General features: G+C 54.9%; 1 protein-coding gene across 1 annotated transcript in view; it reads left to right on the forward strand.

Moving 5' to 3' along the window:
• C1QL1 (complement C1q like 1) overlaps positions 1–8,130 on the forward strand; it is a 74,569-nt gene extending 66,439 nt beyond the window's left edge. The window contains exon 2 of the mRNA XM_073325664.2: positions 6,933–8,130. Within this exon, the coding sequence (XP_073181765.2) occupies positions 6,933–7,112 (180 nt within the window). The 3' untranslated portion in view covers positions 7,113–8,130. The remainder of the gene's footprint in view (positions 1–6,932) is intronic.
• The last annotated feature ends 5,225 nt before the right edge of the window (positions 8,131–13,355 follow it).

A 13,355-nucleotide genomic window follows, 5' to 3' on the forward strand; every position in this document is an offset into this window, starting at 1 on the left:
GGAGAGAAATAATCAAGGTGGGCCATTTCCAGCAGTTGACAAGAACATCTGAAAGGACTGCTAAAGGATCCTGCCCCCAGCCTAAGAGGGGGATCACAGGACCTGGAAACCAAATGAGTATGGGGGACAACTAATGAAATAACAGGGACAGGAGTTTGGTCAAAGGGTCAAACAAAGGGAACCATCCCTGGCAGAACCCTGGACAGCGCCCACTGCTCCTCAATACAGGAGACTGATAGAAGGCAGATATATTAACCCCAAGTTAAGTAGGTCCCTTTTCCCTGGGTAAGGTAACAGGGAAGGTTCCAGAACAATCAGGAACTTTCTAGAATCAATTAAGACAGGCAGGCTAATCAGGGCACCTGGGTTTAAAAAGTAGCTCACTTCAGTTTGTGGTGTGCGTGCGAGGAGCTGGGAGCAAGAGGCACAAGAAGCTGAAAGTGAGAAGGCGTACTACTGGGACACTGAGAAGCACAAGTATTATCAGACATCAGGAGGAAGGTCCCGTGGTGAGAATAAAGAAGGTGTTGGGAGGAGGCCATGGGGAAGTCGCCCAGGGAGTTGTAGCTGTCACACAGCTGTTCCAGGAGCCACTGTAGACAGCTGCAATCCACAGGGCCCTGGGCTGGAACCCAGAGTAGAGGGCAGGCCTGGGTTCCCCCATCCCTCCATCCCCCCAATTCCCTACTTGATACCGGAGGAGATGAACTGGACTGTGGGTTCCACCAGGGGGGAAGGTCTCTGGCCTGTTCCCCGATCCACTAGTTGGATCAGCAGAGACTGCGGGGATTTTTCTTCTTCCTTTTCCCTATGCTAGCCAGTGATGAGGCTAACAGAGTGAACGGCAGATTTGAGCCACGAAAGTGGCCCAACTGAGGGCTGCCATGAACCTCTTAGGCGAGCAAATCCTCCAATAAACACAGGACCCACCAAAGCAGAGGAGGAACATTGTCACAGTATCTACACTCATTCTTGGTCTTCTTTTATTCCATATGAATTCTAAGAACATTCTCTGTATTCCTGCTAGGATTTTATCTGGGATGGTTACAAAAGATTTTAAATCAAGAAAGATAGAACAAAATGTTCATTTTGATCATGGTCTCTGCAAGTTTTATTCCTGTGGTGGATTCATTGTTCCTTATCCTCAGTGCAAAATGCTGCATGGCCAGTGCAAAAAGCAAAGGAGACAATAGACAACCCTGCCTTGTCCCACTGTGTGATTCCACCTCGCACAGCTGCTTTTGGCCTGGTGTAAGGAGCAGTTATCCAGGTATAGGACTGGGGCCAATGTCTGTATAGGACAGGACTTGAAACAGAAAGTTCCACATTTGGTTTCAAAAGCTTCCCGTGCATCAAGCGATATCAAAAGAAATGGATGGGTTTTTGAGCTGGCATTATGGATGAATTCAAGTACTGTCTGATTTTTGTCTGTCCTTAATGAATCTGGTCTGATCTGATTTTATATAAACAGAGAACATGGACTGCAATTGGCTAGCTAGTATTTTTGCTAAAATCTTTATGCTAAGATTCAGAAGTGATATGGGCCTATCAGAGCTAAATAAGGTAAATTGCACTATATAGGAAGTCAGACTAGATGATCAACAAATGGTCCCTCTGGCCTGTAATCTATGACTCCAGGGTCATTCCCAAAGTTAGGGAGAACAACAACAGTAGTTTCTGTCATAGGCTGTGGAAGTTCCTCCCCAAAAAGAATGGCATTGAAGGTACATTTCAAAGGATTCCCAAATACCTCCTTAAATACTTTGTAATACTCAGCTGGAATGCTGTCAGATCCTGGAGTTTTACCACTTTTCATACTTCTGATTGCCTTTAAGATTTCTTCTTCTGCTATTTCTTTATCTAAAGTTTCTTTATCAATTTTGTTTATCTTTGGCAAGCCTGATACTTCCAGATATAGAATTGTAGAATCGTAGGACTTGAAGGGACCTGGAGAGGTCATCTAGTTCAGTCCCCTGCACTCATAGCAGGACAAAGTATTATCTAGACCATCCCTGGCAGGTGTTTGTCTAACCTGCTCTTAAAAATCTCCAGTGACAGAGATTCCACAACCTCCCTGGGCATAGATGACTCATGCTGCCCGATACCAGGCGTGGAGGAGAGGGGACGGGGTGGGCCACTGCCCCAGCCAGTCTCTTTCAGGAAGCCCCCATGCTGCAGAGCAGCGACCCTGAGTGGTCCCTCCCCTTCCACTCCCCACCAGGGGGCAGGCACAATGGGAGAAGTTCAGAGCCCCTCTTCCTCCCCGACCCCGGCAGGCCAAGCAGAAATCTGGGGGGCACTTGACCCCACATGCCCCCCCTACACATCACCTATGTGACCCCGAGGCAATTTATTCCAGTGCTTAACAACCCTGACAGTCAGGAAGCTTTTCCTAATGTCCAACCTAAACTTCCCTTGCTGCAATTTAAGCCCATTGCTTCTTGTCCTGTCCTCAGAGGTTAAGAACAATTTTTCTCCCTCCTCCTTATAACAACCTTTTATGTTCTTGAAAACTGTTATCATGTCCCCTCTCAGTCTTCTCCAGACTAAACAAACCCAATTTTTTCCAGTCTTCCCTCATAGGCCATGTATTCTAGACCTTTAATCATTTTTGTTGCTCTTCTTTGGACTTTCTCCAATTTGTCCACATCTTTCCTGAAATGTGGCACCTAGAACTGGACACAATACTCCAGTTAAGGCCTAATCAGCGCAGAGTAGAGTGGAAGAATTACTTCTCGTGTCTTGCTTACAACACTCCTGCCAATACATCCCAGAATGATGTTTGCTTTTTTTGGAACAGCATTACACTGTTGACTCATATTTAGCTTGTGATCCACTATGACCCCCAGATCCTTTTCCGCAGTACTCCTTCCAAGGCAGTCATTTCCCATTTTGTGCAACTGATTGTTCCTTCCTAAGTAGAGTACTTTGCATTTGCCCTTATTGAATTTCATCCTATTTACTTCAGACCATTTCTCCAGTTTGTCCAGCTCATTTTTAATTTTAATCCTGTCGTCCAAAGCACTTGCAACCCCTCCCAGATTGGTATAGTCCACAAACTTTATAAATGTACTCTCTATGCCATTATCTAAATCATTGATGAAGATATTGAACAGAACTGAACTCAGAATTGATCCCTGCAGGACCCCACTCATTATGTCCTTCCAGCTTAACTGTGAGCCATGGATAACTACTCTCTGGGAACAGTTTTCCAACCAGTTATGCACAAACCTTACAGTAGCTCCCTTTCAAAAGTGTTACTAAAGTCAAGATATACCATATCTACTGCTTCCCCCCATCCACAAGGTTTATTACCTTGTCAAAGAAAGCTATTAGGTTGGTTTGACACAATTTGTTCTTGACAAATCCATGCTGACTGTTATTTATCACCTTATTATCTTCTACGTGTTTACAAATGGATTGCTTCATTATTTGCTCCAGTATCTTTCCAGGTACAGAAGTCAAGCTGACTAGTCTGTAATTCCCTGGGTTGTCCTTATTTCTCTTTTTATAGATTGGCACTAGATTTGCCCTTTCCAGTCCTCTGGAATCTCTCCCGTCTTCCATGACTTTTCAAAAATAAACACTAATGGCTCAGACATCTCCTTGAGTATTCTTCTAGAATGGATTTCATCAGGCCCTGGTGACTTAACAACAGCTAACTTATCTAAGTCATTTTAAACTTGTTCTTTCCCTATTTTAGCATCTGATCCTACCTCATTTCCCTGGCATTCGCTATGTTAGATGTCTGATCACTTCTAGCCCTAAATGGCCCCCTCAAGGATTGAGCTCACAACCCTGGGTTTAGCAGACCAATGCTCAAGCCACTGAGCTATCCCTGCATTGCCCCTACGCTGTCATAGTTGTATTTATTTACTAGCATTTCGAGTTCTTCCTGCTTATTCCCCATACTTCTCGCATTAGTATACAGACATTTCTTTGAGTGGGGTGGGGGGAGGTATTTTTTCATGTGTTGTGTGTATAAAAGACCTTCTACACTTTCCACAGTATGCATCCGATGAAGTGAGCTGTAGCTCACGAAAGCTTATGCTCAAATAAATTGGTTAGTCTCTAAGGTGCCACAAGTCCTCCTTTTCTTTCAGAGTATCTGTTCCTTCTCACTCTGTTTTCTAGATCATCCAGTTTAAGCTGCACCCCTCTCTTCTGCTCCATGAGTGCCATGTGGCTCTCTCTCACTTGCTTCTCTTAGGCCATTCTCTACAGGCTCAGTGACGCACTCTTCCAAGTCCGTAACTTCCTTCGTTACTGCCCAAAGCGTGGTTGTCAGATCCTCTCTCATGGCCGTAAACTCCGACATCACTCCCCACTGTCTGCTAGCCTTTGGTAGCCATTTGGACTTCTGCAGCCCTGGCATTTCTGCCTGATTTGCTTGCCATATGTTCACTTGGCATCTGAGAGATCTCTCTCCTCTCCTCACTGCGAGCTGAAAACACTCATCTGAATGAAGGATCGTTTTAAATTTTCCGATTTTTTGGAGACTCTGCAATTCTGTGCTCGGGTTTTGAGGGAGGTTCAGAGCGGTTGATCACGGGTGGTGGGTATTGAAGACTAAGCCTCCCCTGACACAAGCCGTGGACCCGCCCAATCTCTGCCCCGAGGCCCTGCCCTCCTTCCCCATCTACCCTTAAACTGGTGGGGGGTGCTCAGCTTCAGCCAGCAGCCTGGAGTTAGGGCCTGTTGGCGGCATGGGGTGGCACTCAGGCCAGGCTGGCCTGGGGGTGGTGGTATCAGGCCAGAGGCCCAGGGTGGCCCAGGGGCCAGGCCGGCGCTTGGGAGGGCCAGCCAGCATGGCTGGGGTGGGCAGGCTGGGGCTCCTCCTGCCATGGAGGGGGAGTCTCCAGGCGCCTCTGGTTACGGGAGGGGGCCTTGGGGCTCCAGCATACGGGGGGCAGGGCCTCAGGTGGAAGGGGCAAGGCCATTGGGCTAGCCTCCCCAAAGGCGGGGTTCACCTGCCACCCATGAGGTCGATGGAAGCAGATTACTTTGCTATCCCCTCAGAGCTCAGACTTCAGGCTGCCATGTTAGTTGGGCCCCTGCTGGTCTCCAGTGCTGCTGGGTTTTTTAATTCCTGAAAATTATCCTCACTTTTATTTTGGTGCACTCCTAGAAATGCCCCCCGAAGTGTTAAGCTGTAAGGAACTATGAGAACTAGGGCCCGAGGCTATTTGGGCCAAGCTGTAGCACAAAGGTTTTTATTTATCAATGAGCCATGGCAGCTGCCCGTGTTTCTCACATGGTATTAACCTCGTGTTCAAGGGATACAGTCTCAGCCTTCCTGGTGGGCTCTTTGCCTGGGAATAGATGGTAGTTCTATGTGGAACTTTTCTGAGACCAAAACTGTTGTGCCCCAGACTGGGACTTGGAAAATCTAGGTTCAATTTTCTGCTCTGCTACAGACACGCCCTGGGACCTGGGGCAGCTCCTGAGGGGCCAGACTTTCAAACAGCTGGTAGCCAACAGGGAAATGTGGCTCAGTCTCCATCCATCACAGGGGCTGATGGTCCATCCTGGGCCTGGCTTGCCGGCATTAGCCTGCAGGCTGTGTGGAGCAGGGACTGTCTCTAGGCGAGTCTATGTGCCAGGCCCTGCTCTTGGCTGAGCCCCCTAGGAGTTCCTGGAACAATCACCCGAGCAGCCTAGCTGCAAGCTCTCCAGCCAGGCCTGTCTCACCGAAAGCCTTCCCGCCGCCTGACTGACACTCGCAGCATCGACGCCCCAGAGCACCCCAGCCAGCCCCGCTCGAAACAGAAACACAATCAACAAGTGAAAAGGGACGTTAATCACGTCCACTGCACGAGCCCCCAGCCCCTCCTACAAGTAGAGCTTAGCACAGAGAGGGGCTGCCCGAGATGCCACGAGGTGCTTTGCTATGCTATTGATTTTATGGACAAGGTACCTAGATACTATGGTGATGGGCGGCCGTATAAAACCGTCAGATAGAAGAGTTCCCCTTAACTTCCCTCCCCCTCGGGAAGCTGGGCTCTGGACAGGGGAGGGGATGCCCTTGTACCCCTCCTGCGCTGGCAGCCTTGCTCCCTGGACTCAGAACAGGCTCTCTGCCGGGTGCTAGGCATGTCCCTGCACTCTCAGCAGAGACCTCATGATGCCGCTCCTGTCTGTGCCAGGGTCATGCTGCACTCAGAGCCATGGCACCTCCAGAAACGTCTGCCTTCACCGTGCCTCCCTCCCAATTTATAACCTGCCCCTTCCCTTGCTGCCTAGCCTTGCCCAGCACTGATCCTTTACCTGCTCTTCTAAGGAGTCCTTTCCTTTCTTCTTTACCTCTTCCCTTTCCCCATCCTGCCTTTTCTCTCCTCGCCTTTGCTCGCTCTGCTCCAGCTGCTTCTTTCTTTCTTTCTTTCTTTCTTTCTTTCTTTCTTTCTTTCTTTCTTTCTTTCTTTCTTTCTTTCTTTCTTTCTTTCTGCCCTCCCCTTGCCAGTTTCATAGATTCCAAGGCCAGATCATCCAGGCTGACCTTCTGTAGGACCCAGGCCATAACCCCTAGAGCAGATCTCTTAGAAAAACATCCAGTCTTGAGTTGCACATTGTCGGTAGTGGAAAAACCATGCCCACCCCCAGGAAGCAGTTCCCATGGTCGTCAGTTCTTCAGCTCCACTCCTTCCTGAGCCCTGCGCTGGCCGCAGGTTTCCAGCCACCACTCTCCTGTTAGCCTCCCCATGATGTGGACCCCGTCACAGCCTTGCAGGAGAAGAGTGAGGGGAGCTGGCCCAGGCAGTGCAGGACTAGGGGACACTGCGCTGGGCAGGAAGGGGCCCAGCCTCTGGCTCATGGTCAGGGAGGCAGCAAGGCATGGGGTCTGGGCCCCGACCAGCCCTGGCGATTGGTGCAGTGAGCCGGGATGGGGGCTGGCCGTGGGGCGACAGATGACCGCGCTCTCTCTCCTCCCGCAGGTGCGGGCCAGTGCGATTGCGCAGGACGCGGACCAGAACTACGACTACGCCAGCAACAGTGTCATCCTGCACCTGGACCCCGGCGACGAGGTCTTCATCAAACTGGACGGCGGCAAGGCGCACGGGGGGAACAACAACAAATACAGCACATTCTCGGGCTTCATCATCTACTCGGACTGAGCTGCCGCCCGCTCGCCCTCGCCAAGCAGACTGGGAAGGCTCCCCGGGGCGGGGCCCATCCCTAGAGCCTGGCCCGGGGGTCTGGCCCCGGCCTCCCTGCCACACGGAGCGCCGGGGAGGGCATCCGGCTGCCGACAGTGAGACCCTGACATCTGCCCCTTTCCCTTCACTTCTTTCCTCCCCCAACAGCTACGCAGCCCCCATGAGCCCCATCTCACCTGACGGCCACGCGACCCCTCGTGATACCCGTCTCACTCCCTGACTGCCACACGGCCCCTCATGAGCCCCGTCTCGCCCCCGACAGCCACGTGGCCCCCCGTGAGCCCCGTCTCACCCCCCAACGGCCACGCAGCCCCCCATGAGCCTTGTCTCACCCCCAGACGGTCACATGATCCCTCGTGAGCCCTGTCTCACCCCATGATGGGCACGCGGCCCCTCACAAGCTCCGTTCCATCCCTACTACCACATGGCCCCAGTGAGCCCCATCCCATCCCCCAATGACCATGTGGCCCCCCACAAGCCCCATCTCACCCCCGCAATGGCCACGCAGCTCCTCATTAACCCCAGCCCACCCCCCAATAGTTACACAGTGCCCACAAGCTCCGTTCTACCCCTGACTACCACGCAGCCCCTGGCGAGCCTTGTTCCACCCCCCCGATGGCCACATGGCACCCCATGAGCTCCGTCCCATCCCCCGACAGCCACATGGCCCAAGAGCCCTATCCCACCCCCTGACAGCCATGCGGCCTCCAATATATGGGGGCCTCTCCTGGGGAGCAGTGGGGGGCAGCTGGACCTGCAGCCCCCTCCCCTGAAGAACGGGGTGGGGGAGACAACGCCACCATGGGTGCACCCAGCCTCCCTTCCGCACAAGCCCTCACAGGTGGAGCGAGGGACCCGGCCATGTCAGTCCCCTCCCTGACGCCCATCCCGACACCAGAGCTGGGGGCTGGGGCTGAAAGTCAGGCAGGGGCAGGGATTGATTTTCTTACCAATATCAGAGCAAATCCGTGGTAAATAAGAGCTGTGACCTCTCCCGAGTCTGGTTTCTTCTTCCATGCGCTGCTCTCCACGGGCTTGGCTTCGCTGTCCTGCCCCAGGGACAGGGCGGGGAGTGGGCAGGCGGGAGTGCGGGGTTGCCAGACATGGCCTTTCTGAAACTCCATCACAGCCCGGAGCCAGGGTCAGATCAGCAACTGTCTGTCCATCCATCCATCTGTCCAGCTACTCAGACAGGCCTCTGGCCCTCCATCCCTCTATCCTTCTATCCAGCCATCCAGTCCTCTGTCTATCCATCCCTCCAGCCAGCCAGCCTTCCGCCCATCCCTCCATCCATCCATCCTTCTGTCCGTCCATCCCTCTCTCCATCCATCAGTACAGCCAGACACCCCTCTGTCCATCTGTCTGTCCATCCATCCATCAACCCTCCCTCCCGCCATCCCTCTATCCTTCTGTCCTGCCAGCCAGTCCTCTGTCCATCCGTCCCTTCATCCATTCTTTTGTCCAGCCAGCCAGTCCTCTGTCCACCCGTCTCTCCATCCCTCCATCCATCCTTCTGTCCAGTCAGCCACCCCTCTACCCATCTGTCCCTCCATCCATCCATCCATCCCTCTGTCCCTCCATCCATTCATCCCCCTATCCAGCCAACCAGCCCTCTGTCCATCCAACCCTCCATCCATCCTTCTAGCCATCCATCCATCTATCTCTCTTTCCAGCCAGCCTCCCTTCTGTCTATCCGTCCCTCCATCCATCCCTCTGTCTAGCCTGCAAGACCGCCAAGCCAGCAGCCAGTCTTCTGTCCATCCATCCAACCCTCCCTCCCTCCATCTGTCCAGTATCACTCCATGGGCTTGAATTAAACAAACAAGCAAGCTAATAAATGAACCCCCACCCATCCACTAAGCTGGCATGTTCACTTGGGGGCAGGGGCAGGCACCCAGGGGAGGCTGCTGGACGCATCACATGCCGGGAAAGGGTCCTGACTGCCCTCTCCCCAGGCACACTGAGCAACAGAAGGGTGCTCTGGCCCGCACCCCGTCAATGTTAGGGTGAGCTGGTGGGGAAAGGCAGCGGAGGGAGGGGGAGGGAGATGGGGAAGAGAGAGCAGCTGGGGGGGAGGAGGATGGAAAGGGAGGGGAGAGGCAGCAGCCGGAGCGGGAAGGGAAGAAGGATCTTCTCAGCGTATGCGCAACGTGCCTCAAGTGGCTCATGCCCAGGAGTCATCACCGTATTTGGGGTGCTGGTTGGATCATTCACTTCCTGGGCCCGGGCCCGTACTGACAGTGTGCCAGGCCACCCAAGCCGTGCCCCAGTGGCGGGGAGCGCGCCAGGCCCCCAGGGCCGTGCCCCTGTGGGGGGAGCGTGCTAGGCCACCCGGGCCGTGCCCCTGTGGCGGGGAGCGCACCAGGCCCCCCAGGCCGTGCCTCAGTGGCAGGGAGCGCGCCAGGCCCCCCGAGCCGTGCCTCAGTGGCGGGGAGCGCGCCAGGCCCCCCGAGCCGTGCCTCAGTGGCGGGGAGCGCGCCAGGCCCCCCGAGCCGTGCCCCAGTGGCGGGGAGCGCGCAAGGCCCCCCAGGCCATGCCCCTGTGGCAGGGAGAGCACCAGGCCCCCCAGGCCGTGCCTCAGTGGCGGGGAGCGCGCCAGGCCCCCCGGGCCGTGCCCCTGTGGCGGGGAGCGTGCCAGGCCCCCCGGGCCGTGCCTCAGTGGCGGGGAGCGCACCAGGCCCCCCAAGCCGTGCCCCTGTGGCAGGAGGGGATGGTGCGGGGAAAACGCTAACGAAAAGGTGAGTGAGGCCCGGAGCTGAGGGTATGGGGGAAAGGAGCAGGTGTGAGATAAGGCAGAGTGGGGGAAAGGGGCTTTTGTCTCAGGCTCTCTTCCTATTACAGCTCTCAGTGGGAGAACCTCCCGGCTAGTGCAGGCTGGGCAGGGTCTTCCCCATCCACGCTGGCCGGCAGCAGGTCTAAGCACTTCGACCTGATGAGCTGTGGTTTCAGCTCCAGTGGTCACTCAACAAAACAAAAAACTCTCAGTGGAGCCTAATCAGCTCTGTCTTTAAACAGGAGAGAGGAGCAGGTCCACTGGCACCCGTGACTCTTAGACGGAGCCCACACCACCAAGCAAACCACCTGTCCCCACCCTCTCTCTCTCCCCTGGGGTCAGCCATCCAAACCGCTAGCTTAGTGAGTGCAGTTTGGTTGAGGGTGATCAGTGTTTCATTTGTAATGAGAGCGATACCTGGGCTCATGCAACTTTTGTACTTTTTTCAGAGTAGCAGCCGTGTTAGTCGGTATTTGCAAAAGAAAAGGAGGACTTGTGGCACCTTAGAGACTAACCAATTTATTTGAGCATGAGCTTTTGAATGCATCCAATGAAGTGAGCTGTAGCTCACGAAAGCTCATGCTCAAATAAATGTGTTAGTCTCTAAGGTGCCACAAGTACTCCTTTTCTTTTTGTACTTTTATAACTGATGTGGCAAGCCCAGAGGCCCCAAGGCTATGAATTACCAAGCCTAGATGTGCCAGGGCTCAGACCTGGCACAAATTAAGCACAGAGGGTGACTCCTTCAATCAGGACACACTAAGTCCAGCCCTTCTGCCTTTTACACATACAAGAAGGATAACAGCATTTCATTCAATACGAAAGTGATTTGTAACCCAGCACCAGCCAGAATTGATCACAGCTCCGTCTGCTGAATACCTAGGCAGAATAGGCGTGTTCACGTACAGACAGTCTGTTCCTGAAGCCTTCCCTCCCCCCACCCCACACCTCATCACTGGCTGTCAGGGGACAGCTCACTCAGACCTTGCTTACAAATCATAATTTGAAAATATTAGGTTGGCCGAGATCGCCAAAACGAATGCACCGACATTGTCAGAAAAATGAAGGGCTGTGTGAGGAAGCTAGTCTTTGTTCAGACTTTTCAAACCCATTCTGCTTTCTGAGGTACAAGTATTTTCTCATACACTGTATTTGCTTTTTCAAATTTCAAACCAATGACTAAATTGGCAACACTGCGTAGAACTACTTGCCCACTGGGGGGTGTTGTGGAAATTCAGGGGGCATGTACACCCTCCCTGGTGGGGGCAGGGGGGGGATCCCTGCCACCAGGCCTCACCCTGAGCAGGAAGCATCACAGGAGCTGTTCCTTCTCCAGGGCTCGCAGGAGAGCCCTATTGGCAGCTTTGCAACGCTGGCCCCATGTCCCCACGGAAATGACCCGGTGTAGCTGAGTGTCCCTGCTCCTGGCACAGCAGTCTGGCTCCACCAGCGTTGCCAGGACACTGAAAACGCTCCTCTGAACAGCACCGGGGGGCATGGGAATCTGCCAGGTGCAAGCTGGGTGGTGGGGTGAAGCTGTCAGGGGACAGACTTGCCAGCAATGCTTCACCCTCCCAACCCACCTGGGCTAGACTCTTCAGCAAGAGCAACAGAAGAGGTGCCCAACAGACCTGCCTTGGACTGAGGCTGCCTGATACAATCCTGTGATCCTGGTGACAACTGCAGACAGACAGACAGCTCGTCGGCAACCCTGACAGATCTAGGAACAGCTCCTGGTTCAGAGCCTTCCAGCGCCCCCAACTCCAGCTGAAATTGATGGGACATGATGGGACTGTGCTGACAGGCAAGCAGGCTCTCCCGGCCAACGCACAGGACTGTGAGCTGGAGCCCTGACTTCTGTGCTGGGCTCGCTGCGTGGCTGCAGGCAGGGCCCTTCCCAGCTCTGGGCCTCCATTTTCCGCCGGGTGTGAGCCTCACACCAAGACCCTAGAAGGTGCTACGGAAAGGCAAAAGGCACCGATGACAACGATTCCTAACCCCTACCCTTCTCGGCTACAGCTCCCAAAGTGCTCTGCAGAGGGCAGACTCCTTTGCCCCGTTTTCCAAGGAGCAGGGACGTCAGACAAAGGCCTGTGTCCAAGCACATGCTGATCTCAGTAACAGAGCTGGGATCTGGGGGAAAGTCTGGCTCCAGAGCCTGGCCCATCTCTGGTCGGGGGTTTATTTCCTGGGGTCGCTGGCATTTTCCTCTGCCCCATGGAGCAGGGAAGCTCCCCCTTGTTCCTCTCACCCTTCCGTGCAACCGGAGCACTTTGTTGGTAAGGTCCCAAACGGACCCGGACCAGGCGCTGAGCAGTATTAGCACCCCTCCTCCCAGGGACCCGCGCGCTGCCCTTACCGAGCCTGGCCCGATTGGCATCTCACTGGCATGAGGCAAGGCTGGCTGCGCGAGCTGAGTGTGGCATCTCAGAGTCCTGGCCAAATTCCAGCAGGAACCCGCCTGTCCTGCATCCCCTGCCCCATGGGGTTCTCCCTCCCTTGTACACTGTGAAACCGCCCCAGAGGTGGCTGCACTTGGAAACACAGGGACTCAAACTGTGCCAGTCAGCAGGGAGGTCCCAGTCTATCAAAGCCAAGGGGAGCTGAGGGCGCCCGACCCCCGCAGGACCCGGCCTGGGCAGTGCTTTAGCCTTGCACGAGCACAGGGCAGCATGGTACCTGCAGTACGCTCTGGTCTGCATGTGCCGCCCCAGCAGTCCAGCCGGGGGCGTGAACCTCTCGCCCAGGCCGGGGCGGTCACCACCTGGCTCTCCGGAGGAGGGAGAGAAGAACCGTGGAAGGAGCTCTCAGCGCGGCTGACGGACGCACAGACAGCTCTTGATTTAGCCTGGGCCGCTCCCAGACGCTTCTGCCTCTCCCCCGTGCCACCCCACTTCTGCGGGCAGCCTCAGCGGCAGTGCCGGTTTCTCCGCGTGCCGCTGTCTGGGCTGCGAGCCGCACGTGAGCACAAAGCACTTGGCCGGCAGACGCTTCCTTCCAGCTCAGCGGCTCCCTGACACCTACCCCAGGCTGACAGCCGCTCCCGCGTGCTGCGCGGCTCGCCAGGCATCGGCATCGCTGTGGGGGGAGGGCCAGGGTCAGTGCACCTGCCCGCGGAAGGGTTTGGGGCAGGGAAGCTGAGGAGTGTGACCCCCTGCCTGCCCCTCCCTGGCCCAGCCCGAGAGCAGGGGCACTCTGGGACGAGGGAGCAGCTCCTCAGCTGCAGTTGGATGCAGGTGGCCCTAATGCACCAGCCTGGGTGCCATGCAGCTGGTGATGGAGGGAACCACATGAGCAGCCTGGCTGGGTGCCATGCAGCTGGAGGGAACCACATGAGCAGCCTGCTTCTTTCGACTGGCATCCCTGGAGCACTCAGGCTAGAAGAGCAGCTGGCCTGGAGGAGGGCCCCCTGCAACACATCTGGGAGC

Source organism: Lepidochelys kempii, chromosome 27 (assembly GCF_965140285.1).
Source record: "Lepidochelys kempii isolate rLepKem1 chromosome 27, rLepKem1.hap1, whole genome shotgun sequence".
Classification (NCBI taxonomy): domain Eukaryota; kingdom Metazoa; phylum Chordata; order Testudines; family Cheloniidae; genus Lepidochelys; species Lepidochelys kempii.